Source organism: Hippocampus comes, unplaced genomic scaffold (assembly GCF_001891065.2).
Source record: "Hippocampus comes isolate QL1 unplaced genomic scaffold, H_comes_QL1_v1.1 scaffold95, whole genome shotgun sequence".
Classification (NCBI taxonomy): domain Eukaryota; kingdom Metazoa; phylum Chordata; class Actinopteri; order Syngnathiformes; family Syngnathidae; genus Hippocampus; species Hippocampus comes.
The window spans coordinates 177094-205080 of NW_017805778.1; the positions used below are offsets into that span (position 1 = coordinate 177094).

Below are 27987 nucleotides of genomic sequence, written 5' to 3' on the forward strand. Positions count from 1 at the left end.
CCCCCCCACCACCACCACCGCCACTTTTCAAGGTGCAATGATTAGAGTCGTCCTTAATTTGTGAAACAAAGTCGCTTATCTCACACAGCTGTCGCAGCGCACAGCGGAAGAGTGCGCTGATCAACATGAGCCTCATATTAAAGGGCTGTTCTCTGAACCCTGAAATCCTTTCTAATGACCTCATTGGAGGTGAAAGTTCAACAGGATGAGCCCAGGAGGGTCATGTGACTGGTCAACATGCGATGCAGATGGAGGAACTGATTAGGAGGGGTCAAAGACCCCAGTCAAATAGCTGCATTTTTCTTCTCTTGGGGGGGCCTTTGATGCGGCTTGTTCGGAATCTGCCCAAAATGTGACTGTTGTTTGTCAATTGAAACCTTTCAATGAGGTACTGTACTTTCATGGAACAAATTGAGATATCATATCATATGCTTTCTCTCACACCTCCTCATCCCCCAAATCAAATCCATCCTCATGTGCAAGGAGCAATTGGCCACTTGAGTGGAGTGTAGGCCAATTCCGTTCCCTGAGAAATCGCTTCAAACAATTTTCCCATTCGCCGAGTTCCTTTTGGATTTGAGAATTCCGGCGTGGACTCGTGGGGTCCTGCTCAATGTCCCTGTTCAAATTACGCAGTCGCTGACACATTGTACACTTTTCTGCAGTCCCGGGGATTGCTTTGTAACACCATTCAGCGTCTGTGAGGGTAACATGGCAGCAAAGAAGGATTGTTCTTTTCTGCTTCCTTGCTCCCATTACAATGTTGAAGTGTTGATTTTTTTTTAATTCTCAGTTTCAGGGTGGCCCTCTGGACATCATCAAACTTTTATTCTTAACAGCATTTTAATATTCTGAACTCTTTTAGTCTGATGTTTTTAGCATCAGCATTAGCTCTAACACACACACACACAAACAGAAAAGGCACTGTGGGTGATCCCGAGTCACCATGGCAACGACAGAGGTGCTTCTGTCCTTGTTGCATCATCCATTTAGCCCATTTAGAAATGTATCTTTTCAAAGCCACATGAGTGTATGCAGTTGCTTTAACTGCAAATCACTCACATTGCGTTTTAATGACAGGTCGCAGTAAATATGGTCCTGCATAAACCAACAATCAAAGACAAAGTGTATTTGTTAACTTGGTCCATTTGACACTATTGCATGGTATGTGGTAAGCCGACACTAGTGTAGTCCAGCGCATTTGATCTGAGAGCATTACACAATGTCTGGCACTCGTTTGCCTTTCTCTCATGTTTACATCCCATGCACGTATATTTCAACTCATACATACTGTTTTTTTTTCTGGTTGTGTGTGAGAACATCTTCATGCAGATGCATCTGCTTTTAGTTTACAGACGGCACTGGTTGCTTGTAGCGGACTCAGCCTGAAGCAGGACATGCTTTACATCATTTGGTTCTCACCAAGTCGGATCTGTTTGAATTTAGAGGCTCTCGAGTTCCGTCAAGTATGATTCAGTTTGGTGTTTTCTGGCATGCTGATGTGGTCCTACTGTGTACGCCTGTCCTTTGTAATCAAGTATAAAAACGTCGTTTTTTTTTAAGTTATGGAGACGCCATACAGAAACATATAAAATGGGAACCACTGTTAGAATACTTCAGTTAAATAATACCATTGTTTTAAGTACAGTAGTGATGTAGTAACATTCCTCCTTTCCTTCAATCCAGACAAGTAGCTAGTGATGGCCAAAGACTTTCACACTTGAAAAGAATATTACTCAGAGGAGACTTAAACGTTATGACATCATCACTGTCATCACAGCATTCCAGCTCACCTCTATTCACACACACACACACACACACACACACACACACACACACACACACGCACACACAGTTCCTGCTGTTTACAGAGCGATTTGTGCCGGGAGGCCAATCTTCCAAGTATGGCAGTCAGACAGAAAATTTCCCTCAGTCTCCTCTCATCCTAGCCTGTCAATACCAGAGAAGGTCAAGAATGTCCCAGCAGCCAACTTACAAAAAAACAAAAAAAAAAAACAAAACAGAGTACCTAACTTCTTACACTTGTATGTTTTCCTTTGGGAAAAAAAAAGCATTTCTGAATGCGGCAACTGAAGACATGCTTCATTTCCGACATGGATGCAGTGACGGTTATCCCAGCTGACTCCGTATGGGAGGCCATGATGTGTGGTTTACCGCTGCAAGCTTATCTTTATTGGGTCCTTTCCAAGGTTAAGCAGCTCAGACCATTCGGGCGATGCTGTGGCAAATTAACAATAACAAGAGCGCAAGCCTACTTGATGGCCCATAAATGAGTGTGATGAATACGTGTGGTCTGTGGCGGATTTCGGAGCGACTGCAGAGAAGAAAACGGGAGCTTGAAAGACTATCATTTATTATTTTAGCGGACCTCACAAGAGCATACACATGTGAGCATTCACGGACATGTTCAGGTTAATAGCAGTGTTTAATATTTACTGCAGGTTAACACAATGCCAGACTCTAGTATGACCAATTAGTTACGCAACTCAACCAAAATCGTCAAACTAAAGAAATACAAACTCTACCTGAACTTTGACAAGCGTTATGAAAACAGTCCATGGTAAGGCTGCTTCTTCTTTTGGAATAAGTGTTGAAAAAAAAAACATGTTTTCTTCAACTTGAGTGATGAAATTTACAAGCTGAGAGCTACAAAATGTTCATGTTTTCATCTTGTCCATTCTCCTTCAACCTTGCCACTAACTTGTGTGTGTGTGTGTGTGTGTGTGTGTGTGTGTGTGTGTGTGTGTGTGTGTGTGTGTGTGTGTGTGTGTGTGTGTGTGTGTGTGTGTGTGTGTGTGTGCGCGTGCGTGCGCTGGCAATGTTGAAGGCCATGTCATGCCAAATAAACAACATGTGGGAAGTTTATGTAGAATCAGTGCAAGGTGCCGGAAAATGCTTGTAAAACGTTGTTGGGCTGTAAAATCAAAGCAGCGAAGTCAAATATGCTGAAAGACCGACGGCGTGTTTGATGTAAAGGAATGACTCACTTAACACTGACATTCTCACAGACCACCACCGAGGCTGAACTGTTAAAATGTTTTTTTTTTTGTTTTAAAATTCAGGAGTGAGGTAATTTTGCTTATATTCGCATTCATTTGTTAGTAGCCCACCCACTTCCTGGTTTGAGTAGGGTGATGTCATACGGTATGAATGGACAGACCATTTTGACCAGTGTGCTTCAAAAAAAGCAACAGTCAAGTATGCAAGTGATTTAAAAAGTTTTGTGGAACTACAGATATCTGAAATGATGTCGGGAGGCAAAATAAAGAGGCAGGGTGTAGCCAAACACTGTATTTTCTTAACAGGCTATAAACAGCACAACACTAGTTTGTCCAAGTCACGATAATCATCAAGTCAGTACAGTATACTGTAGTCCTTTTTTTTTTTTTTATCTCAATAGTATTTTTATAGCAACACTGCCACCTAGTGTACAGTGAGGGAAAATAACAGAAGTGATGCACGTTTTTGAGACAAATAACGTTCACTTCAATCGGAGACTTCTAAGTGATTTTCCCAAGCCAGGCAGAGCTGCAACATAAGGATGAAACAGCCGCGTGCAGCCCCAGAGCCGCGGTTTGCCGACCCCTGGCATGTACTTTCTGGCACAAGTGCTAATACAACTGGCCATTGGGGAGCCTGTTCTGTAAATTCTTGTCAGGGGCCCACTTATCCAACACTTCCAAACACTCAGACGTGCTTTCTCCACGTCATAGTTGTGTTAATATTGCTTACGTTTTTTTGTCCAAACATCTCGAACCATTAGACAAGCTCACGTCACTGGCAGACATGTACACCCAATGATGTCAGGTTTATTCTGAGAATGCCGCTGAGCCTCTTCACACACACATTCCTGTGCCGGTGCACACCTCCGTGCAAATTTGGCCTTTTGTTGCCATTTTGGGTCGACGTCGGAATGTGCTCCATTCTCAGTAAACAAACGCACACTGTGATTGCCAGGATACCAGAGGACACCTTATTGGTTCTTCACAGAGGCAGCCAGATTTAGGCATGACATATTGTGCTTCATCTCGAGATGCGTGAGGATGCGGACATGCACTCGATGACTCGTCACCGTCTTCTTCATAGCTTTGTTAAAAAGTCGTTATTCCACAATTTCAAAGTACTCTATTTTGCCAAAAGAAGCAAATCCTTGTCTCATACCATCTGAACGAACTGATATACAGTATACAGTACATTTATTTCTGTTTCGCGGATTTGTTTTGTTTAATTCATAACTCACGTTTGTGACCACTGGATGACATCACACTATTTTATTTTGCCACTATAAATTTAAGTAAAAGAGCATATTGAAAATGGTATGTCAGCTCAAACTATGTTTTGCTGAAAATGAATGAATGCCCATCCTTTTTAATCCTGCTTTTTACACCGACAACTCTCGGTTAATTTCATACTTTGGGCATGATTATTGAGTTATATTGTAACATGATACGTTTGTTCGTTGAGAAAAAAAAAAAAAGTAAACCTATAGAGGGCCTGGTCCGGTGCTCTATTTGTACAATACTGTATTTTCATTTATCCATTGCTCTTAAACACTTGAACAAACACATGTTTTTGTGTTATCTGAAGGGGGATTATGATATTAAGTCAAGCCAAATAGTGTTGTATTACCATCAACACTCAGTGGACCCCTCATGAGGTACCACTCAGTGGACCCTTCATTAGGTACCCTTTTAGGTATCAAAATGTATACCTTTACAATGATATGAATATTAATTTTAGGATGTAACAAAGCACGTGGCAGCCTTTTTGGTGACTGATACTGAGATGTGGACGTCTGCATCACAGGAGCAAAGCAAACTTGGCATTTGTAAAGCTGGCATTTACGGTGGGATTGAAACAGAAAATATATCTATGATAGTAATTATGATCACATTTTGCATTTGTAATATTAACTGTGGGGAAATGATCAAAATACTCTCTCTGTATACCGTATAGGATGTGAATATGTATTTGTACAAATAATGGCCTCCTCTCCGGCTGGCTATCTTGAAAGGGTGCTTTTCATCACTTTTAAAGCCTTGCAATGTGCTGGAACAGTACAACGGTGAAGTAAATGAGTGGTGCTGATGATAGGCGTGCATATTCTCTCACGACCCCCCCCCCCTCCCAAAAAACATAATCTTGTTAATTCAACACTGGGAGCTCAGATTGCCGCGAGCCACAATTTTATTTCCACAATGAAGCACACATGCGGCTCATTTTCAGTGCATATGCTCCCTATCCGCACTTTTTTAAATTTTTTTATCAGCAGCAGGTGTTTCTTCTGTGTGTACGCAAAGAAATGAGATGGAGTGAAGGGTGTTTAAGAGGCTCAGAATTAGGAGGGGAAATGACTCACCTTGACGTGTGTGAAAAATGGCGGCGAGAGAGTGGGTGAGAATCCCATGATATTCAGATCACAGCTTGCTTGACTGAGTGGCTTAGGCCTGTTGTGGAGTACGGCGTCTACTTTTTCTACTGAGGGTCACAGAAGTCGAGAAGTTGAAGCAAGCGGAGCATTCTTGAGTTTTTCAGTGTGGGAAAGCTCTCGATGCCTGGAACTTGACCAAAGAATCCGTAAAACAAAGCAACATCAACCGCTGGGGTCGAGTTTCAAACAAGGTTCATTTAATTTAACGTGATGGTTTCAAAGTAGGGTTTGAAGCCAGGGTGAGTGTTTCAAACCTGCGTTAGGGTGTCAAACCAGGAGTAGGGTGTTGAGATTTTTAATGAGGTTTTCAAATCAGGGGTAATGCTCAAGGTAAAGTTTTGAGGTTTCAAATTAGGGGTTTCAAACCAGGGTTGAAGTTTAGAATTAGGGTTTCAAGTCTCATTTAGGGTTTTTAGCAAGTGTTTTAGCAAGGCTTTCAAATCACAGTTTCAAGCCAGGTGGAGTGTTTTAAACAAGTGTTGTGGTTTCAAATGAGGGTTTTCTCACCAAATGAGGATTTTAAGCCTAAAATTAAGATTTCAAATTAGAGTGTCAAACTGGGGTTAAGGTTGTAAACACGTGTTACGGTTCAAATTATGGTTTTAAGTTAAGTCAGGCAGTTCCTGTTTGGAGCCTGTAATATGCATTCAGTTATGCTTTTAAATTAGAATTTGAAGCCTGGGTCCCGGTTTTAAGTTAGGGTGTCAAACTAGGTTTAGGATTTAAAATTAAGGTTTCAAGCGAGGTTTAGGATGATTACAAAGGAAGGTTTCAAACAAGGGTTACGGTTTTAAATCCGAGTTGCAAGCCTTGGTTAGAGTTTCAAATGAAGGTTTGAAGCAAGTGTTGTTTCAAATTATATGTTCAAGATCGGGTTAGGGTTTCAAATTGGGTTTTCAAATTAGGGTTGTAATCCTGGTTTATGGTTTCAAATTATGGTTTCAATCTTGAATTACGGTTTCAATTTAGGTTTCAAGCCCCAATAGGGTTTCAATTCAGGAAATCCAGTTGTGATTTGAAGCCTGATTTATGGTTTCAAGTGAGGGTTTCAATCCCGAGTTAAGGTGTCAAATTTGGGTTAGAGTTTCAATTTAGGAACTACATTTTGGGTTTGATACCTGGGTTGTGGTTTCAAGTTGGGGTTTCAAATTAGGGTTTGAAACCTGGGTTATGGTTTCAAATTAGGGTTCCAATCCCGAGTTGGGGTTTCAAGTTAGGATTCTAGTTAAGGTTTGAAGCCTGCAAAAATGTTTCAACCAGGCCACATCAAACTTCGTCCGGACAGGAAGTGAAGTTTCAAAATCAGCGTGTAGGTGTCCTGTTCATTTGCGGTCAAGCTGTTCATTTGTTGCCACTGTGAGAACGAGCGAAATGTTTCTTGTGGTCTTCTCCTCAAGACTCGCTGAGCCTGTCCGGGCCTGCGCCGCAAACCCCCTGACAGGCTTTTGGCTGGACGCCTGCCACGTGAGGCCACAAACAGCTGCACGGTGGAAGGAACAAAGTTGCTCGGGGGATGGATGAGGCGCTACATGCTCGTTCTCAGGGCTCAGCCTCTCGAGAGCCCAGAGGAGAGGAAGCTGGGGAGAGGGTGGAGGGGGAGCTGGTCAGACCAGCTGTGTTTGTGTCACGCGTGACGTAGTCAAACACAAAGAGACATATTGATCATAAATCGCATCGGATTTATTGGAATATTTCTGTTGTCAGACTTTTTATCACTCAAACTGGGCCTCTCTTTGAACTACTATTTTTGTCGGTCCTGTACCTCACAAGACATTTTATTCGGAACACCTGCACAGTTTTTTTTTTATCGCCAAAATGGAGCACATAAATATGCATGATTTTACTTTGTGAACATTGACATAAGTTTTTTTATTTTACTCCTAAGCTAAATATGACTTCACCCACTCTCAGCAAGTGAACACCAAATAAGAGACAATATGAATCTTTCTCTTTTTGTTCTTTCCCAGGGCTGTGGGACATCATGTGGAAAATGTGACTGCAGTGGTGTGAAGGGAGCCAAGGTAAGAACTCTTATCGTTCCGTTGGCAGAGGGTCACTGCGATTTCATGCGTTTTGGTGTTCTGTTGGTCCTGTATGCTAATACAAAGCAGTTGTACTGGACAGTTAGGAAGTCGTGCACTGGCCACTCAGTGGGGATAACTGTGGATGAGTATCAGTCACCAAGCAGTGTCGCGAATGTGAGCTGAATTAGAGCATGTCAGGATCTACACTTTGAAATCCTCACAGGTGCAAAATAAAAAGTGCCACCTCCCCCTCTCCCCATCACATACCATACATGCATTATTTGGGGTTCTGATCAACTATTGGGCTTTAGGCTTTAATTGATTTTCAGACCGTTTTGAATGCGACTTTTGGGGTTTGTTTTCCTGCGTGCTATTGGCTCACGATAGTGTACTTCAACACTTGAGAGGAACAACAACAGGTGACTGGTGTGGTCCACTAAATTCCTAAAGATGTTCAAAGACCAAGCACATTTGCTCAGTATCCCCTGAGTGTCCCCCTTACTCTCCGATGTTGCTCAACAAACTGTTGTTGTGTCAACTGCAGAATGATTCCCCGGGACTGAATACTGAAAACAACATTGAACACAACAGATGCAAGTCAGGTGCTAAGTGTGCCGGGAGAGATTTTGTTCCACTGTGATTTAAATTCTCACAGTTTACAGGAGAGCCAAGCTCTCAAGTTCTGCGTGTGTCCAGGCGAGGCAAGGGTTGCATCATTGTACAATGTCTCCCCCTTCTGGCAGATAGTGGAAGAATATATCAAAACGTTTTCGTGTCTTTGTTTTGCCCAATACCATAAAAATGTTTTCTTTTACTTCGTACAGTAATTAAAACATTGTTCCAAACATCAATAGTATATCAGTTATCTTACCATGCATGATTTCAAAGCTTTTAACTGAAATTCCATCTCGTTACTTTTTTATTGCCCTCTTTCCCAAAAGGGGAAGTCAATCCAAAATTTTCCCTCTTATCAATATGTGATCCAATAGTCAAAACACGATATTGTTATTTATATTGTGTTTATGGAATACTGTATACGTCAAGCAGCTTTTGACCATCTCTCGGGGTGGCCATTTTACTACTTGCTGTCGACTAAAAATGACATCACACTTGCGCTGGCTCAGGTAACAACCAATCATGGCTCAGCTTCATAAAAAAATAGGTGAGCCGTGATTGGTCAGTACCTGCTGCCTGAATTCATATCCCACAAAGCGATACTAATCACGATATATATATATATATATATATATTTTTTTTTTTTACAAATTAGGTTTTTTTTTTTCATTTTTAATTTGTGTAACACTTTTTTTGACAGCATCATTATGTTGAAAAGTGCTATATTCTGTACATATTGATTGATTGATTGAATTGTGCACAATTATAACCTTTCAGGGTGAGCGTGGCCTCCCTGGTCTTCAAGGTAACATGGGATTCCCAGGAATGCAGGGACACGAGGGGCCACCTGGGCCAATTGGGCCCAAGGTCAGTTTATACACTCACATATTTCCACTGAAAAACACGTGTCAAATTGCCTTTATCACACAATGATGGTGATAGTGTCATTATTTTGAATTTATTGTTTCTATGTATTATTTGTTATTCAGGGAGATCCAGGACAGTTTGGCGCTCCTGGAATTAAAGGAGTCCGGGTAAGTGTCTTGGGAAAAAATTCGCCATATTGTTACATAGAGGAAAATGTCAATGAGAAATGATATTGATGTGATTGTCGACTTGTAGGGTCCTCCTGGTCTTCCAGGTTTCCCAGGAAATCCAGGATTACCTGTAAGTACCAGATTGTTATTCCCTTTTTTTAGTTTAGTTTTGTTTTATTTTAATTGGAAAAGACCGCTCATGTTGCGCTTGTTTTACAGGGAATCAATGGAAACGATGGTCCACCTGTAATTGGAAAAGACCGCTGATGTTGCGCTTGTTTTTACAGGGAATCAATGGAAACGATGGTCCACCTGGCGCTTCTGGTATCCCAGGATGCAATGGGACCAAAGTAAGAAACTCGTACTTTTGATAAGCTACTACAACTCTGATTTCGCCAATCTTTTTATGAATGATTGAAATATTGCCCACTTTAAAATGATGACTCGTATTTTGAGATGATACAACAGCATAATGGTAATTTTGTAAAGAAAATGAGTATAAAATCAATAAAATAGCATCAAGTACAATACAATACAAATTGCATCTCCCCATTTAGCGATTGAAAAATAAGACAAAGGACATTTTCCTTCGTTAAAGGTAGATCGCCCCCTGTCGCCCAATTCTGATAATGTCGTGTGTGTGATTTAGGGTGACAGAGGAAGAGACGGTGTTCCTGGTTTTGATGGTCTTCAAGGGCCTCCTGTAAGCACTCACACTGACCCAATCACGTTATTCCAGGTGATGAAATGTCATATAAAAAACATTTATTGACTTTTGCTTTTTCCTCCTGTTTCAGGGCATCCCAGGGCTTCCTGGAATTAAGGTTGGCTGGCATCATCATGTTTGATACAGATATCTTTCACATCAGCTCCACGCAACATCTGGAAGAAATAAATTTGACGGGAGCAATATTTGGACTTTTGCAGGGTGATCCAGGTGGTGTGATTGGCATTATTCCCCTTAAAGGAGACAGAGGCTTCCCGGGCACACCTGGACTTCCTGTGCGTATTTTGTGCGTGTATGCGTGAACATCGGAATTGGGAAGTTTTTCATCACACAGTCTGTTTTCTCAGGGATCTCATGGCCCACCTGGGCCTATCGGTCCTCCAGGGCCTCGGGGTTACATCGGACCCAAAGTGAGTTATCCCAACGCAAACATTTTGAAAGCCAAGAAATCCATGGGAGGGGACAGCTAATAGCGTTATTTTTTTGTTTAACAGGGTGATGCTGGCCCACCAGGCCCTCCTGGAGAAAAGGTACAACAAAGCATCGGAAAACATGCCAACCAAGCACCGTCCTCTTTATTAGTTATTCGAACTACAGTATATTTATTGAAACAATTTTTTTGTTCTCCGACAGGATGACAAGCTGTCCTTTGAGAGTGAGAAAGGAGAAAAGGTGAGATTTCATCATTGTTATTATTATTATTGTTGTCTTCTCAGAATCAATGAGAAGCATCTGCATGATGTTTTATAGAATTTGAATGAATATGAAAAAACATGACTAATAACACACTTCTTTAAATCAAGTTAATGACTTGTAGTGAACAAGTTCTTCACTGCAACTCCAGCAGCACCACAGCAATAAACATATACTGAACCTAGAGTCAATTAAAAACTGCACTAATAATTATTGGGTGATTATGATCATTAGAATTAGAACAATTATTATTAGTATGATGATTCTGCTGATGATTACTTTGTAAGGGCAAATATTTGAATACCACTCTTGTGTCCTGAGCTCAGATGTACCTAATGATGGATGTGTCTGACAGTGATGGTGCTTTCTGTGCAGGGCGACCGGGGCTTCAGAGGCCCACCCGGCCCTCCTGGACCCCCTTCACCGGGTGTGGAAGGTCCTGGCACAGAGTTTATCGGACCACCGGTGCTTACTCACTCATGTTTCTGAAAATCCAGCCATTGTTGCATGTAACTCAGAAGGTACATTTCTTGTTACTACGTCTGCATTCTGACTGTGAAATGTTTCTATCTCCAAAGGGAAAGAGAGGATATCCCGGGGAGAAAGGAGAAAAAGTTTGTCATTTTTGCTCTCTATGTTTCTGAAGTAATTTAATGTACTTAGCATATGGCTACATTACACACACACACACACACACACACACAAAAAAAAAATCCGTTGGAAATGTGATTTTCTCTGCAGGGCTATTGCAATATATCTTTGACTGGAGTCAAGGGTGAACCGGGCCCACCAGGACCACTAGTAAGTTACTGAAAATCTATTCGATGGTGTTGTACACATATTGTATTATCATTTTCAATCAGCATTTAAAAGATTAACACTTATATTATTTAAAACAAAAAACAACAAAAAAAACCAAAACAAAACCCCTCTGACTTCATTTTTTAAAATTAAGGTGATTATTTTGTTTTGCTTCGTTTTAGGGCAAACCTGGCAAGGAAGGAGACGAAGGGCGAAAGGTAAGAAAAATTAAAAAACATAATTATCATAATAATTCAAGGCTGTGTATCATGTGGAAAATACATGTATTGTAGAGATCCCCAACAAAGCCCCTCCTCCCTATGGGAAAAGGTTAAAAAAAAAAATTGCCCCCAACACCAGTTTCTGACTGACCTGACATTTGATGAGCTCGCATGTGAAAATGTCATCCTGAATAGAAAGTCATCAGTTCTCATCAAGGAAAGTTAATGTGAATTTCAACAAAGAAATTTGCCAAAAAGCGCTCCAATCCAATTCAGGTGTACAGAGAGGACACGTTAACCCTTTCATGCACCAATAATGATAACCTCTAACCTGATAACATGATAAGCTGTCCACCGTAATAACCGCTGGCCCCGAAAGGGTTAAATTACCAAACTTATTTGCCCATGCCATTGAATGTAACCAGGGTCATTTTAATGATTCGCCATTGAAAATGGTGTTGAGAAAGTCCAATTACCGCTGCACCAAAGCTTTACTGTCCCTTTGTCTCCACATTTTAAGAGTGTTTTCCAGGCCAATAAAACGATGAAGCGCGAGATAATAAAACTATCAACAAATTGATCATTGGCTTTATATTATGGTGACCAAAGAAATCATCAAAATCCTTCTGTCACGTAGGGAGAAAAGGGCTTCCCCGGAAATTATGGATACCCTGGACCTCAGGTAAACAATGCAACTTGTATATATTTACTCATCATATTGCGAAACATTTCTTTTATAAATGTTATTATCATGTTTTGTTTGTTTGTAGGGTGAAAAAGGAGAAAGAGGGCCTCCTGGATATGTACGTTATGATTTATTTTTTTATTTGTGTTTTGCTTTTTCTTATTCGCACCCTTACTTTAAATATGAAAACATTTTATCATAATTATTATTGTTCATGTGAAGTGTTGGTATGATTCTCTTAGTATATAAAACTGCTTTTTCTGCTCATTATTATCATCAATGCCTTTTTTCACTGCGATTGGCTGGTTTTTTTTTTTATCCAGTTGATTTGATTATGAAGCTAAAATAAAAACGTAATATTAAGAAGTCACCTGATAAATGAGCTATACTACACCACTTAACAAAAGTCGCTTTCGAGCACGTTCAAGACGCAAATATGGCTGTGAAGAAGTGAGTTGTAAATGTCCTTCTGGTCGTTTATAGGCAAGTGGCGCCCCCGGTCCCCCCGGTCCCCGTGGCCTCCCTGGGTTACAAGGAGAAAAAGGTCAAATAATGCAAAACAAACACATGCATGGGAAAGACACACAGATATCCACTCTGCTAAAGCTACAACAGTACAGTACATTAGCTCCCTTGACTGATGGTTAGTCCCCATCGTGTTCTGTTTCGAAAGGTTTTCCTGGACCTCAGGGAGAAGCAGGCCCACCAGGTAAGACAATGATGTGTTTGCTTATGGAAAAAAATACATACACACGTGCATGCAGGAACACATGCAGCTGTGTAACACACACACACACCGTGTCTTGGACTTCAGGACGCTATCTTGAAGGACCTCGTGGAGAGACCGGCCAAAAGGGGGATGTGGGTGAGAAAGGAGACAGGGGTATTGAAGGAGAGTCTCTAGTTGGACCCCCAGGGCAACCGGGCCCAGAAGGACCCCCTGGGCTTCCAGGATTACCCGGTATACTTTGAGTTTATATATTACTGTGACTGCAGGGTGATTTCTATGCACACTGTTTGACAAGAGGTGTTTTAAATTCCCCATTTTATGGATTTTGTGTGTGTGCCCACAGTTGACCCAAATGAATGCACTAATGCAAAAGGCGCCCCTGGCCCACCCGGACCTCCAGGACTTCAAGGAGAACTGGGACAGAAAGGTTAGGACAATCAAATCTACGAGTTCTATGATGGACTGTAATTGATATGCACGGTATTTTATTTTATTTTTTTTTGCGTGTGAATCCAAACAGGTGACAAAGGAGACACTTGCGTACTGTGTGAGGGGTACGGACCTGCGGGATTACCTGGACCCCAAGGTCTTAAAGGGGAGCGGGGTAAGTAAAAGTGATGTTGCGGGATCATTTCCCATTTTGTGACTGTAGGTATGAATGTGATTGTAAATTGACTGGTGACCAATCAAAAGGCTGTAGTCTGCCTTTCAATCAAAGTCAGTTGGGATAGGCTGCAGCTCTCCGGACCCTTGAGCAGCATAAGCAATAAAAGATGGAATGATGGATGGATGGAAAGCATAAAAAAAACAACTGGGGTCTGAGATAATGATGTCCAGCATGCAATATGATTCAGACACTAATATTGGCCATAGCTTGTATTTGTATCAGCGTCACTGTAAAGATCATAACAGCTGTGCAGGTTAAAATGAGACACACCGTAAATGTGGGGTGGAGCTTGATGGTGGTGGGGAGTATGCTTGAAGTATCCCTCATTTGTTTTCAGGACCTCCTGGTCCAGTGGGAGGCAAAGGAGACAAGGGTAATTCTGGACCCCCAGGAACTCCTGGAAGACCTGTCAGTAGCACAGATAAACTTTCATACAGTAACTACAGTCGTTATTTCTCAAATTCTTATAACTCAATCTGCACATAGGGCATCAATGGCATTCCTGGTTTGATTGGGGCCCCTGGTCCAGTTGGAGAGCCTGGAGATATATTCATTGCGCCGGGTCTGAAAGGAGACAAAGGCTTCCCTGGTCCTGGTGGTTCACCTGGACAACCAGGTCTAGATGGACTCCCAGGGAGGGATGGCCTACCCGGTGTTCCTGGCCACAAAGGAGAACCTGTATGTATTGTGTCGTTTGAATAGTTTAAGTGGGATAGTTTAAGTCTTCATTCTTTTTGTCGACTTTGCTTCCAGGGCACAGGGGGCCTCAAAGGTGACCGTGGATCAATTGGGGACCCTGGTCTTACAGGCCCACCTGGGGAGAGGGGTCCCCCAGGTCTGCCAAGCTTTGGGCGACCTGGGGTTCCGGGAGACAAGGGGAGTCAGGGGAGGTCTGGCATCCCTGGATTACCTGGAACACCTGGTAAAAGATTGACACGAAAAAATTACCTACAACCCTATTTAAGAAGCTTTTACAAATGAGTCTATTGTTCTCGCAGGCAATCATGAATTCATTTTGTAAACTTTACATCTACCAGGTGCGAAAGGTGAGCCAGGTCAAGGTGTGAGTATTCCTGGACCGCAGGGTGTACCTGGACCACGAGGAGAACCTGGCACAGATGGACCTCAAGGTGAACAGTGACATTCATTCTGTAATTCTTCATCTTTTACCAATCCAAAGAAATTGATTTGGTAATTGTAGAAGGAATAGACTTCATGTCGGGGGGGAACATCAATTTGACCAGACCGTGTTGTTGCAGGTCTAAGGGGTCTCCAAGGAGACTCAGGAATACCAGGTTTTACTGGAGAAAAGGGTGATCAAGGACCACCAGGAATTGGATTTCCAGGCCCAACTGGTGCAAAAGGTAAATTAGCAAAACATGCTCCGTATCCTTTAATAAATTCATGAAATACAAATACTATAGAGATTTCATTCATATTTCTAGGAATCAGTGGAATTCCGGGTTCTCCGGGATTACCAGGAGAGACAGGAAGACCTGGACAAGATGGTCTTTCTGGACAACCTGGACCACAGGGACAAAAAGTGTGTATATCTTTGGTCCTCTCAGCCAAACGACTGACGAGTGGAATGATGTTCTATAAAAGCAGGACCCTAAAGCAACTTGTTCCAGTTCATTTAACTTGTGTGTTTTGAAAGTGATAGTGTGTCTAAACGTGAGCCTCACCACTGCATCGTATCGTCCTATGTTACAGGGTGAACCAGGAATGGGACTCCCGGGGCAAAAAGGTTCACAGGGTCCTCCGGGAATTATTGGATTTCCTGGAGAGAAAGGTAACACAGGATTCCCTGGTATTCCCGGGCAAGAAGGCCTGACAGGACCACCAGGACCTCAGGGAGTAAAAGGTATAAATGAACTGCTGCAACAGCAAATATAGGATTCAGTCAATGCCATCTCGTTGAAAGACGAACATATAAAAATATTTATATTTGGTCTTAGGTAACATTGGGCCCCCTGGACCAGCTGGAGTTGTAGGATTACCGGGTGCTCCAGGTAAGGGCTTGCCAGGAGCCCCAGGACCACAAGGACAACCTGGAGAGCCCGGTCCATTTGGTAAGTAAAAGTCGTGTTTTTTATAGTGTTGGCTACAATAGAATTGTTACCAGATGACAAATTGTATATTTACCTCATTGTTTGACTTATCGTTTGTATTTCTTTGTAGGTAGGATAGGTGAGAAGGGAGAGAGGGGCTATCCAGGTCCTCCCGGCATTGGCATGCCAGGGCCTCAAGGAGAAAAAGGACTCACTGGGTTACCAGGCGTCCCTGGTGTAAAAGGTTTGCCAGGAGCACCGGGCTTGCCAGGAAGGGATGGACTGATAGGAGACCAAGGTCAGAAAAATGATAGAGTGTTGATTTTCTCTCTCTCTCTCTCTCTCTCTCTCTCTCTCTCTCTCTCTCTCTCTCTCTCTCTCTCTCTCTCTCTCTCTCTCTCTCTCTCTCTCTCTCTCTCTCTCTCTCTCTCTCTCTCTCTCTCTCTCTCTCTCTCTCTCTCTCTCTCTCTCTCTCTCTCTCTCTCTCTCTCTCTCTCTCTCTCTCTCTCTCTCTCTCTCTCTCTCTCTCTCTCTCTCTCTCTCTCTCTCTAGAGAAACTAATTCTCTTGAACTCTTTTGAGTCATAGTAATTTCATTCTGTCTCTTTGTCGGCCAGGTACAAAAGGTGAAATGGGGGTCATTGGTACGCCAGGATTGCCAGGATTTCCCGGACCACCAGGTTTACCAGGAAGTCAAGGCTTGAGAGGTAATGAATCAACTCAAAAGATAAATCCTACTTTTTATCAGCATGTCAGTTTCTGACTGTGAGTGGGGTGTCACTGCAATTATTATCTGGATTCCCTGCCGAAATGCTTGGCCTTTTGGTTGTGTTGGTCAGTCTACAAGTTTTTCGGTCTGATCCAAGTGTTTCTGTGAAAAATGCTATCAGAAAATGATTTGTAGCTATGAAGCCATTCCTAGGAGAGGTGACTGTTGTTGGTCTGGAGATGGCTGAAGCACTTTTATGATTCCAAAATACATAGCCCTTTGATTTTGTGAGTGTACATGGATAATCCAGTTTCCTTCTGGTTTGCTGTTCGTCCAGTTCTGTCAACATAAATAGATCCGGGTTGAGGATCCTACTGTTCGAGTTTTGTGACAAAGGCCCCCATTAAATGTCTCATTCTTAGGTGATCCTGGTCTTCCTGGTTTCCGAGGACAAGACGGAGCATCTGGACTTAAAGGAGAAAGGGGGGAGACGGGTTTACAGGGGCCTCCAGGGAACATGAGTAAAGTTGACATGGAGCACATGAAAGGAGAGAAGGGAGACCTTGGAGATCCAGGTGTGAAACCATGAAACAGCAAAGCTCATTCATGTCTCACTCTCATGCACAAGATAGTAAAGTGCTATACAATATAATTTAACAACGTCTGCCTCATCAGGAAACCCCGGAATAACAGGACAGAAAGGCTTTCGCGGACTTCCTGGAGACCCTGGAATGCCAGGAAAAAATGGAGAACCTGGTTTACCCGGCCAGCCAGGTGTCCTGCTTAATCAATCACAAAAATATCCAAAATGAAAAACATCAAAGGGAGAACCAAATGCATTTCATCCACCTCAATGAAGGAACTTGGATTTCCAGGTAAATGTTGTTTGTATTGGATCACTGTGTCACAGGTAGGAAAGGAGACACTGGTGTTCCTGGAGAACCTGGCCATATGGGCCCACCTGGACAAAAGGGAAGTGCAGGCGAGATGGGAATACCGGGTAAGGCGAAATGCAAACAGAGGTGTAAATGTGACAACGTGAACACTGGAAAAGTACTTAAAAAAAAAAAATTACCTATTGTACGCAGGTCCAGTTGGTCCAAAGGGTCTTAAAGGAGATTTAGGTACACCGGGCCATCCTGGTTTTAGAGGAACGGATGGAGAGAAAGGAGAACGCGGAACACCTGGTGAGCCAGGAATCGGTCTCCCAGGATTTCCAGGAGAAAGAGTAATCCTCTATCTTTATTAATCTTATTTTATGTTGTGCAAATGACTTGATCTTGACTTGAAAATTTAGACTCCCTTTTTTTGAGTCTTGCTCCAACATAGACATATACATATCAATTCATTATAATGATCCAATAAGAAGTGTTCCAGGACCAGTTTTGGGTCTGCGTTTGGGAAACCCTTACCAGCAGTATGTTCACTGGTTTCAAAGGCTTGACTGCCTTTATTTATTGGACTTTCTCTCCTAGGGACAAACCGGTCAACCAGGATTCCCAGGACCGCGAGGAGAGAAAGGTCTCAAGGGTCACATGGGAACGCCCGGCATGCCCGGATTGCAAGGAATTAAAGGAGACAAAGGAATATTTGGCACACCAGGTCAAATTTCACGCTATGTTGTCGCACTCATCCACAAGGATCCATGGACAGCATGATTCACGATATGTAACCATACAATCCATGTAGGCCAGCCAGGAATACCTGGAGAGAAGGGTGTCCCTGGGCTGCCAGGGTCTGCAGGAGAACCTGGTCAGGATGGTCGGCCAGGTAAGTACTGTGTTGATTCTGCTGATTTTGTGTGCTGCAACAAATCCAGTTTGAACTTGTTTTCCACCAGGTGAGAGTGGTTTGCCAGGACCCCCTGGTCCACCTGGAGTGAAAGGAGAAGCGGGTGTTGATGGCATCCCTGGGTCTTCAGGGGAGAGAGGAGACCCTGGTTGGTTCCAGATGATAATTTTCAACATTTTCCAAATTTTCTGCATGATTTGATCAAGACACTACAGTACTAGTCAAAAAATACATTTCTATCCCACACCTGTAAGAATGCATGACTGACTATTCAGTAAACTGTGTTTTGCAGGTTTACCTGGTCTTAGTATTCCAGGACCCCCAGGGGAGCTAGGCAGCAAAGGTGAGATTAACCTCACTTACTAATTAAATATTTCACCCATTTCAAGTGAGCTAAATTGTGAAAATGTCTCCTGCTGTCTTGATATCCAGGTGATAGAGGTAGTCCCGGCTTCCCCGGCAGCCCGGGCTATCCTGGTGTGCCTGGTATCAAAGGTGACAAGGGACATCCTGGCTTTCCGGGACGCCAAGGTGAGCCCGGAGAAATCGGGCTCCCAGGATTCTCTCTCGAGGGCCCTAAAGGAAACCAGGGAGAAATAGGACAACCTGGAGAACCAGGTACATGGCAGTTTACAACAATTTACCATGTACAAGGACGATTTCTGAACAGTCTGATTATATTGTACCATAAATAAACGCAATTTCAAATTACTTCATATTACAGGGATCATTGGCGCTCCGGGACCTGCTGGTGTGCCAGGACGAGATGGCCAGAAGGGAGACAAAGGAGACCAGGGTCTTCCCGGTTTCCAGGGAGAGTCAGGGCAAAAGGGTGACTCTGGAACACCGGGATTTCCCGTATGCAACAAAGCCATTGCTATATGTGCAGTAAATTGTTACTTAACTTGGAGCAAGTTCTTCAGTATGTGCGTATTTTTGTTCCACAGGGGCCAGCTGGTCTTCCAGGTGTTCATGGTCCCAAAGGAGAGAGGGGACTTCAGGGGGTGCCCGGGTTCCCAGGTGGATAAAAATGCATCTTAGTCTTATCAGTGAAAGACATCATGTGCTAAATCTGTTCTCCTGATGTTGTTATCATGGAAATCTAGGTACAAAGGGTATTCAAGGTGATTTTGGATTCAAAGGAGAACTTGGAGACAGAGGATTCCAAGGAGAAAAGGGTAATCAACATAAGGTTGAGTCATCCACTGCTTGTCCATTTTCCATACTGCTCTATTCAGTATTAGAGTAATGCTGGAATATAGGCTAACTGATGAGAGACACCCGGGACATACAGTATAAGCCACTAGTTATAGGTCTTGATAGATCTGCATAACATTAAACAATATTCCATTGTATTTCAGGTAATGTTGGGCCACCTGGTCCCCCTGGTCCACACACCTTCATCAAAGGAGACATTGGCCTACCGGGTATCACAGGCTTACCAGGACCGCAGGGGCCAGCTGGGTTCCCAGGGCAGAAAGGACAGCAAGGTAACTTGCTGTTGATTCTTAAGAAGTCACTTGTTTGAGTGCAATTGATTGTTGACTCTATTAATCACAGCTTGAGGCGAAATGAGTCTGATGTCTGATGTCTGATGACCATCCCGAGTTGTTGCAAGTCCTCCCTACTCCCTTTAAAAACTTTGCTTCCATTTTATTGTTTTTTTTTTTTTTTTCTTTCCAGGTCTAACAGGTATTTCAGGGCCAAAAGGAGAAGATGGCCTCCCTGGATATCACGGTCAGCCAGGATCCAAAGGCGATGCTGGTCTGCCTGGGCCTCAAGGTCAGATGTCCACAAAATCAGTGTGTGAGGATATATCCCGTTTAAAGAAACAACCGTGAACAAATCATATTTTTAGGACCCAGAGGGTATCCTGGCCCACCGGGACCTGATGGTGTTCCCGGCCAAGTGGGACCACCCGGCCCCTCCTCTATGGATCATGGTTTCCTGGTGACTCGGCACAGCCAAACAGTGGAGGTTCCACTTTGCCCCGAGGGCACCTCACCCATCTATGATGGTTACTCGTTGCTCTACGTGCAAGGCAATGAACGCTCCCATGGACAGGATCTCGGTGGGAATCTTACAGAGGAAACAATATACGGAAGTCATCCGATGAAGGAGCTCTGTAAAGGAACATTTTATCCCTTGGGTTTCCAGGTACGGCAGGAAGCTGTCTAAGAAAGTTCAGCCCGATGCCCTTCTTGTTCTGCAACATCAACAATGTCTGCAACTTCGCCTCCCGTAATGATTACTCTTACTGGCTCACCTCGCCAGAGCCCATGCCCATGAGCATGGCGCCAATTACCGGTGAAAGCATCAAACCCTTCATCAGCAGGTGTGTCTTTATACTGTCCATCAAGTTATTCAAGTGCTATCACAGCGCTTGCATCACATATGCACTTGTTTTTAAAGGTGTGCGGTGTGCGAAGCTCCAGCCATGGTGATTGCCGTTCACAGTCAGACAATTATGATCCCCCCATGTCCTTACGGTTGGGACTCTCTGTGGATCGGCTACTCTTTCGTCATGGTGAGACACAACAATACCTTTGCTGGACTTTATCATATCATTTATCATGTCATGAGTTCGTTTCCCTCACAGCTTTGACACTCAGGGTTCCAAACAAAACTTTTTATGTGGAGTTAGCATGTTCTTCACGTGGGTTTGATGACTGAATTGTCCAGTTGTGAGTGTGAATGGTTGTATGTCTATAATGTATTTGCCGTGCGACTGGCTGGCAACCAGTCAAGGGTCTATCCTTGACTGGTTGCCAATGGTCGGCCAATGACCAAAAGGGCCAGACCAACTGAGCCACAGCTACCCAGTCATGTGAATGTATCCGCATAGCTTCACATTTCCGTTTTTCTGTGAGGACTTGTTTGAGAAGCTTTCTTGGTGCCAACATGAAAACCAGAGAGCTGCGTATTGCTGAAAAGCAAGTATTTGTAAAGTAGAAAGAAGATGGAATATAAATCCAAACTATTGCCCAAATATCAGTCTACGTGTCGAGATTTCCAGGTCATCGTCTCTGTCTGTCATGTTGGTAGCCGACCGACTGTGTGGTCTATTTTGTGTTGTGTGATGCGACAAAAAAATGTCTGTATTGTCAAACACTAACGAAAACTATGTCAGCCCTGAAAACTCAAAAGCATACAGGCTACCCATACGGCCCCCGTGACCATATTCTCTATGTGTCTGGGTTTTTGTAGCACACTAGTGCAGGTGCTGAGGGCTCAGGTCAAGCTCTGGCCTCTCCCGGTTCCTGCTTGGAGGAGTTCCGAAGCGCTCCGTTCATCGAGTGCCACGGCCGAGGAACCTGTAACTATTACGCCAACTCCTACAGCTTCTGGCTTGCGACAATTGAAGACAGTGAGATGTTTACGTAAGTCAGATGGACTTCACACACATGCCGTTTTAGAGATTAACTTGTGATATTGTCTCACAATATTTTGTGAGAAACTGATTTGGACTGTCAACAGTAATGATGGTGCATTTTGTCAACCATAATACTGCGAGGATACATTTCCAGCAACGTAAAGTGTACCCCTCTCCGTGAGCTGTCACCTTACCGTGGTGGAGGGGTTTGTGTGTCCCAATGATCGAAGTTGCCTGGGGCTTTAGGCCCCTGGCAGGGTCACCCAGGGTAAACCGGTCTTAGGTAAGGGATCAGACAAAGCACGGCTGTAAAAGACCCCTTATGATGAATGAAATATATGGATCTTGGTTTCTCTTGCCTGGACGTGGGTCACTGGGGATCCCTTTGGAGACAAGCCTGGAGGTGGGGCTCGCTGGCGAGCACCTTGTGGCCGGGCCCTACACCCATGGGGCCCAGCCTGGCTCAGCCCAAAGAGACAATGTGGGTCGCCCTTCCCACGAGTTCACCACCTATGGGAGGGGCCAAAGGGGTCAGGTGCAAAGTGAGCTGGGCGGGGGCCAAAGGCGAGGACCTTGGCGGTCTGATCCTCAGATGTAGAAGCTTGTTCTAGGGACGTGGAATGTTACCTTTCTTGCAGGGAAGGAGCCAGATTTTGCCAACAATAACAATATAAATATAAAATATATAAATCAAAATATCGTGCCAATATTTCACCACTGATGTTGTATGTCACAGTAAAACCATTAGTGACATTTCATGATATTTACGGAAATTAAAAAGTTATATTTGCTGTATCGTGATACCATAATAATTATCAACAATATCGTTTCGTGAGTTTTGTGCAAAACAGGGATGCCGATACGATATATTCCAATATCAATTTACCCATTTGATTTTTCCATAAGTTGAATGGTATCAACGTTTTGCTCTCTCTTGATCTCCAGGAAACCCGTCCCGACGACGCTAAAAGCGGGAAATCTGCGAACACACATAAGCCGCTGTCAGGTGTGCATGAAGAGGACATAAACCCTGCCTGACTTGCGATCCCGTTCACTTGGCTTTAAAACTTCCTAACGCCCGAGGATGGTGCTATTCCCCTGCATGTGTGAACGCAGAGGGAGGTTTGAACGTTTGCAAACCGGAACAAAAACCAAAAACAAAGACCAAGTGCCTCTTTTTCCACGCGGAACACTTCTACTAACAAAGAATGGCGCCCAGTTTACCGCTGCACTGAGTACTTGCCCCCAAACTGGTAAACTAGTGTTCATTTTAAATGGGTTGCTTATGTAAGCCAGGTGCTATTGAATCGTACTTATCTGCCGTATTCCATTTCTTCTCTGAAAGATAAAAGCTACTTGTTTATAACACACAGCCACACTCTGTTTTTCATCTTGTTTACACACACTGATATTACGGATGGGACTTGCCACTGATTCTACAAATCATTTGCTAATGCACGACACGCAAATGTATAACCATTACCCTGTTGTAAATATAATGCATTCCTAGTTCAACATACTCTCCTCAGGTTATTATTGAGTCGACTTTTGTGTTATTAAATCCCTTTTATTTATAAGATGTATGAGACTTTGTTGGACTCGAGTGAATGCAAGGTTCAATGGACCCGAAGACATTTAGTGCCTTAATATCGTGTAAAACAGCATTAGAGTAGAAATGACCGATCACAATGTGTATGTTTGGCAGATAACTTCTCTGGTGCAACAATAATTCTTATCCACAAAAAAAAAAAAAAAAAATGGCACAGTTAGAAAAGCTTACACCATTTGTTGTGAAAGTAGCATTGTTGCAACAGAAGAAACTCTCCCCACAACACATTTTTGTTTGTGTTGTTGCTCTTGTTGATGCTTAAGACAAAGGCACTAAATGTAATTGAAATAACCCAGCTTCACTGCTTTTCTGCCTTACTCTCCTCCCCTTCAATCTTTGAACCCCCCACCCCCCAAATGCACATGTACAGTATATACCTGTATACAACATATATTATACTTCCACATAACGTGTACTTGCTATTCTGCTTTTGGCCTTTATCGTGATTGATTGATTGACTCCAAAGTCACCCATATGGATGCTCCTATTTATACTGTTAATGCTAAAATTACTGATAACCTGGGAAAGTTGTTCTTTAAAGTGATTTTGTTTTTACGTCGTTGGAAATGACAAAGATTCTGAAGCATTGGGTGAAGACAATTCAATTAAAACACACACACACAACCACACACACACACACACACACACACACACACAAATATATAAAAAGATGAATAGATCATTGCATCACAACTTGATCTTTTTTTTTTTTGTGTTTTTTTTTTTTAACTTTTTGTGATATTTCCAACCAGACATCACCCATTCAACTAACACAAATTGACTACAACTGAAAATATTGCAAATGTCTAAATTATTTTGGGCTTACCTGGAAGGTTTAATGTGGTAATTATTCAGAGACAACGTCAGGCAGTCCACTACAATGAAGACGATCAAGGTTTTGTACTGAAAAACGAAAGGTATAATACCACTAATAAACTGACTGGAGCATGCATTTGTTAATCAAGTTCAATGGAAAATGACAAGTGTCACTGATTAAAATCATTTTATTTTTTTCCAATTTTGTGTAACTCATGAAATAAAGGCCTTTGTAGAACATTTTCTCTTTGTGCGACTGTGAGAAGGCGGTCATGCTGTAAACATGATATTGCAGTACCTCTCTAAGCCACAAGAGAGAGCCAGAGTGAATCGTCTTGATGATTTGGGATCTTCCGAGTCCTGTGGCTGCCTGAGTTTTTATGATATCCATCCATTCATTCAGTCATTCATTTTCCGACCCGCTTTCTCCTCACAAGGGTCTCGGGGGGTGCTGGAGCCTATCCCAGCTGTCTTCGGGCAGTAGGCGGGGGACACCCTGAACTGGTTGTCAGCCAATCGCAGGGCACACATAGGTTTTTACTATATTTTATTTTAATTTTGTCCTTCTAGACAGAATGAGCGGATCATAAAAGTTATGCAGCTTAATTGAAGGGCCTGATCAGAAGTAGAAGACACAGCCACTGGCTCAGCACTTCAACCGGGACACAGGCCAACAAACCCGTTCACCTCTCCTTCCTCCACGAAAACACAAACAGATCGATTGCCCAAAAAACCCCCGCCTCCCCATCCCCCTCACCGTTCCGTGCTCTCATCTTTCATCTATTACCGGAACGCGAGCCGCTATTTCCGCTTCTTGTCACAAACAAAGGCCTTGACCCTGCCTGTCTATCATCATCAATGTGTCCTGCAAATCTATGACCTCGCTTTGGCCCCGGGGTCACTCAGGTGGGGGTGGGTGGCTTCCGGGAGTGCATACGGGGAACAATGGTAATGATGTTGATCTTTTTAACCAACGGTCCTTTATGGACCTTGCTTTTGTGCACTGAGGCCATCAAACATGCTATGGTTCTGTCAACCTTCGTGAACAAGAAATTGGCCCGCTAAAAAACATAAATACACATTTTTTTTCACTTTTGTTAAAGAAATTGACCAACTGTCCCCCTTGCTCCAAAACGCAAAACGGGAGAGTTTCGTCTGTCTCCACACAAAGGCTCCTCATTTTTAACATCTTTAGCGATGGTTTGAATTTCAGAGACCACAATGCACGACAAAAAAATTAAGTCACCATGCAGTATTTTTTTTTTTACTGCTCTCATCAACTCAGCACACCCCACATAGGACGATACCTCCACTCAAGTCTCCTCCCCCAAACTTGTTGTGTGCTGTAGTACCAAGACTGACCTGTAGGTGGAAGCATAATGCTATATGTACACTATATGCCGTCTAGGCCAGGGGTCCCCAACCGCCGGTCCGCGGACCGGTACCGGTCCGCAGGGCATTTGGTACCGGGCCGCACAGAAAGAACTTGCCTTAATTCCGTTTTATTTCGGAATACGAAAGATGTTTTATTTTGAAAAATTACCGGATTCTCCGTTACATCCGTCTGTGTCACGCTTGACACACGTCAAGCCACGCTTTCCCCCGTCACGTGACCGATTCCGCTTAAAAACAAAACACCAGAGCTCGCAAAATGAGTAAAAAAACTGCTGGAGATCAAATGACAGCGGCCTTAAAAGTACGTTCGAAACAACTGGATTAAAGTTATGGCTGAATATTCTGAGATCACCACAGAAGGACTGTTGCTATTTCCGACATGCTACCTGTGTGAGGCGGGGCTTTTCTGCAGCAACGGCGACTAAAACAAAATTACGAAGTAGACTTGACGCAAAACACACACGTGAGGTGTCATTGTCTCCTATTACCCCGAGATGGGACCGTCTGGTTGCAGAAAATCAAGCTCGGGGCTGTGGTGAGTGGTCATTTTCATGCACTTTGAATTTGCATTGTATCGTATTTTGAAGGCATTAAACATTACCATAGCGATCAGAGTGTTGCGGCCAGATTAGACGCTCCTTGTGTTTATTATTATATTTCGAAAACACCACAGTTTTCATGCAGCTCATACCATATTATTTTGTTGTATTATTTCCGCCACACCTGATATGCCGGTCCCTGAAAATATTGTCTGACATAAACCGGTCCGTGGGGCAAAAAAGGTTGGGGACCCCTGGTCTAGGCTACTGAAAAATGCAAAGAAGATAAAATGCAGCCTCAAGGACCCTGCCGAGGATGTAGAGCTGCGTAAAAACACATCACTTTTAATGTAAGTTTTCATATTTGCATTAATACACCAAGTTAGAGCAAGAAATGTATCCTATTTGCTGCACCTCTGATCATGTTCCAATGTTCCCAATGAAAGTTGAACTGGTATCGTATCCTTCCATAACTGAATTGTAAATCAATCAAAAGTGAATCGTATCCAAGCAGGCTATTGTGACTTCAATCGACACAGGGGAGAACATGCAAACGCCACACAGGAAGGATTTTTTTTGCAATCTCATATGCAACTCTCCAATAAAATACAAAATTACCTCAACCAGGAAGTAGCCATCTGAATGAAAAATACAGCCAAGCAATATTACTGTGCTGTATTGTATGGTCCTGTCATCTTGCAAACAAACAGATATTTTAAATCCCCTTTACTTAAGTGCTGCATCTCATTACATGGAAAAATGATTCTATCAGCCTTAATCAACATGCTGTCACTGGCTTTCATGCAGACTGGCTGTTGTTACACCTCGTTGAATGTAAACAAGAGTGCAGTGGCCTAAATAGCCTAAGCTTCCGAATGCTTAAGCCTGTACATAACTGACGTTTGCATGCAAACTTCAAGTGTCGGTGCCATGTGGTCGGAGTCAGCACTTAGCTGACTTAGTTCAGTCGGTCGGATGGCGAGGGGCTTTGCAATCCGAAACCTTAACAACTTTAAGTGTTTTAATCCCATTGGTCATCCACTAATGCCACTAAGTTGCGAGTAACAATTACCTGCAGCGTGAAAGGTTTCGTGGCAGTTAATATTATTACAATAATCTGTTTATAATCTCACTTGAAGGGAGAGCAAAGTAAGTGACCCAGCGCCAACAAGTCAGTCAATCATCTGTCATAAGACATTGGTGCAGCTAAAAGTTCAGTTAAGGACACTACGGTGATGCTAATTCTGAAAAAGGTAAATAGAGCACTTGTTTATTTGTTTGTTTGCAATCAGGTTGCCAATTTGGTGGAACTTCTGCATCCTCACACGTAATGTTTTTTTCAGCCTGCGTCAGGTGGTTCGTATGACCTCGACCTTTCTCTTGAGTGGATCAGCCAGGCTGCAACTCCCGCTAGATCCCCCTTGACCTGAGCCCCACTAAATAAAGATTAGCAGACCGCATGCATGGCGTGCGACTGCAGCGTGTGCAATGTGAGACGTCGACCACAAATGTCCTTAAATACCCTTGCACTCAACTTTCAATGACATAATAGCATTTTGTTTTTTTTGCAATCTGAAATTATGAGATTTTTTTTTTCTGCAAGTAAACATTTGAGACTGTTTAGTTCCCATAACTTTCTTTGTATATTATTCTGAGATTCTCCCCTAACACCTTTTGTTGGAGTAAGTGACTCAAAAAAGCCCCACAAAACCAAAGAAAAATCAAAACACAGAGTTCATCTTTCAACATATTGCGCTTTAGCTGTTTGAAGTGATCATCTTGGTCAAATTTCGAGTTGTACCAGCACGTCACAACGCACAAATTGTGCCATTAGCACCATGCTAATGCTAACACCACATTACAGTTGTCCTGGCTGGTCCACTAATATTTAAAACCATTAAAGTTGAATCTCAGCGTAGGTCTCTTTGTGTGGCATCTACATGTCCTCCTCATTCTTAGTTCGGTGGGAGAGGTTCCAGCTAGAAAGCTAATCCAGGAAAGACAACTAGAACATTTGAACTTAATTTGGGATCATCAGAAGCATTTTCAATAG

General features: G+C 43.0%; 1 protein-coding gene and 1 long non-coding RNA gene across 3 annotated transcripts in view; both read left to right on the top strand.

The window, feature by feature from the left end:
* col4a1 (collagen, type IV, alpha 1) overlaps positions 1–23333 on the top strand; it is a 34455-nt gene extending 11122 nt beyond the window's left edge. For both annotated transcript variants that reach the window (XM_019884675.1, XM_019884674.1), the window contains 51 exons: positions 7420–7473; positions 8869–8958; positions 9081–9125; positions 9214–9258; positions 9416–9478; positions 9778–9831; positions 9926–9952; positions 10056–10130; positions 10203–10265; positions 10350–10385; positions 10489–10527; positions 10924–11013; positions 11127–11162; positions 11290–11349; positions 11532–11567; positions 12208–12252; positions 12341–12373; positions 12739–12799; positions 12929–12964; positions 13070–13216; positions 13329–13412; positions 13506–13589; positions 13990–14060; positions 14139–14330; positions 14406–14574; positions 14690–14782; positions 14912–15016; positions 15098–15195; positions 15366–15516; positions 15611–15724; positions 15834–16001; positions 16320–16409; positions 16834–16986; positions 17087–17185; positions 17322–17411; positions 17500–17639; positions 17887–18013; positions 18101–18181; positions 18252–18350; positions 18495–18545; positions 18635–18820; positions 18927–19060; positions 19150–19222; positions 19309–19380; positions 19564–19692; positions 19886–19984; positions 20061–20273; positions 20360–20537; positions 20615–20729; positions 21410–21582; positions 22521–23333. In XM_019884675.1, coding sequence (XP_019740234.1) covers positions 7420–7473; positions 8869–8958; positions 9081–9125; positions 9214–9258; positions 9416–9478; positions 9778–9831; positions 9926–9952; positions 10056–10130; positions 10203–10265; positions 10350–10385; positions 10489–10527; positions 10924–11013; positions 11127–11162; positions 11290–11349; positions 11532–11567; positions 12208–12252; positions 12341–12373; positions 12739–12799; positions 12929–12964; positions 13070–13216; positions 13329–13412; positions 13506–13589; positions 13990–14060; positions 14139–14330; positions 14406–14574; positions 14690–14782; positions 14912–15016; positions 15098–15195; positions 15366–15516; positions 15611–15724; positions 15834–16001; positions 16320–16409; positions 16834–16986; positions 17087–17185; positions 17322–17411; positions 17500–17639; positions 17887–18013; positions 18101–18181; positions 18252–18350; positions 18495–18545; positions 18635–18820; positions 18927–19060; positions 19150–19222; positions 19309–19380; positions 19564–19692; positions 19886–19984; positions 20061–20273; positions 20360–20537; positions 20615–20729; positions 21410–21582; positions 22521–22602 — 4848 coding nt within the window. In that variant the 3' untranslated portion in view covers positions 22603–23333. The remainder of the gene's footprint in view (positions 1–7419; positions 7474–8868; positions 8959–9080; positions 9126–9213; positions 9259–9415; positions 9479–9777; positions 9832–9925; positions 9953–10055; positions 10131–10202; positions 10266–10349; positions 10386–10488; positions 10528–10923; positions 11014–11126; positions 11163–11289; positions 11350–11531; positions 11568–12207; positions 12253–12340; positions 12374–12738; positions 12800–12928; positions 12965–13069; positions 13217–13328; positions 13413–13505; positions 13590–13989; positions 14061–14138; positions 14331–14405; positions 14575–14689; positions 14783–14911; positions 15017–15097; positions 15196–15365; positions 15517–15610; positions 15725–15833; positions 16002–16319; positions 16410–16833; positions 16987–17086; positions 17186–17321; positions 17412–17499; positions 17640–17886; positions 18014–18100; positions 18182–18251; positions 18351–18494; positions 18546–18634; positions 18821–18926; positions 19061–19149; positions 19223–19308; positions 19381–19563; positions 19693–19885; positions 19985–20060; positions 20274–20359; positions 20538–20614; positions 20730–21409; positions 21583–22520) is intronic.
* Positions 20871–21289, top strand: LOC109524672 (uncharacterized). Its single transcript, XR_002169996.1, has 2 exons — positions 20871–21095; positions 21198–21289. It is a non-coding gene; the product is annotated as an uncharacterized LOC109524672 (long non-coding RNA).
* Positions 23334–27987: the final 4654 nt, after the last annotated feature.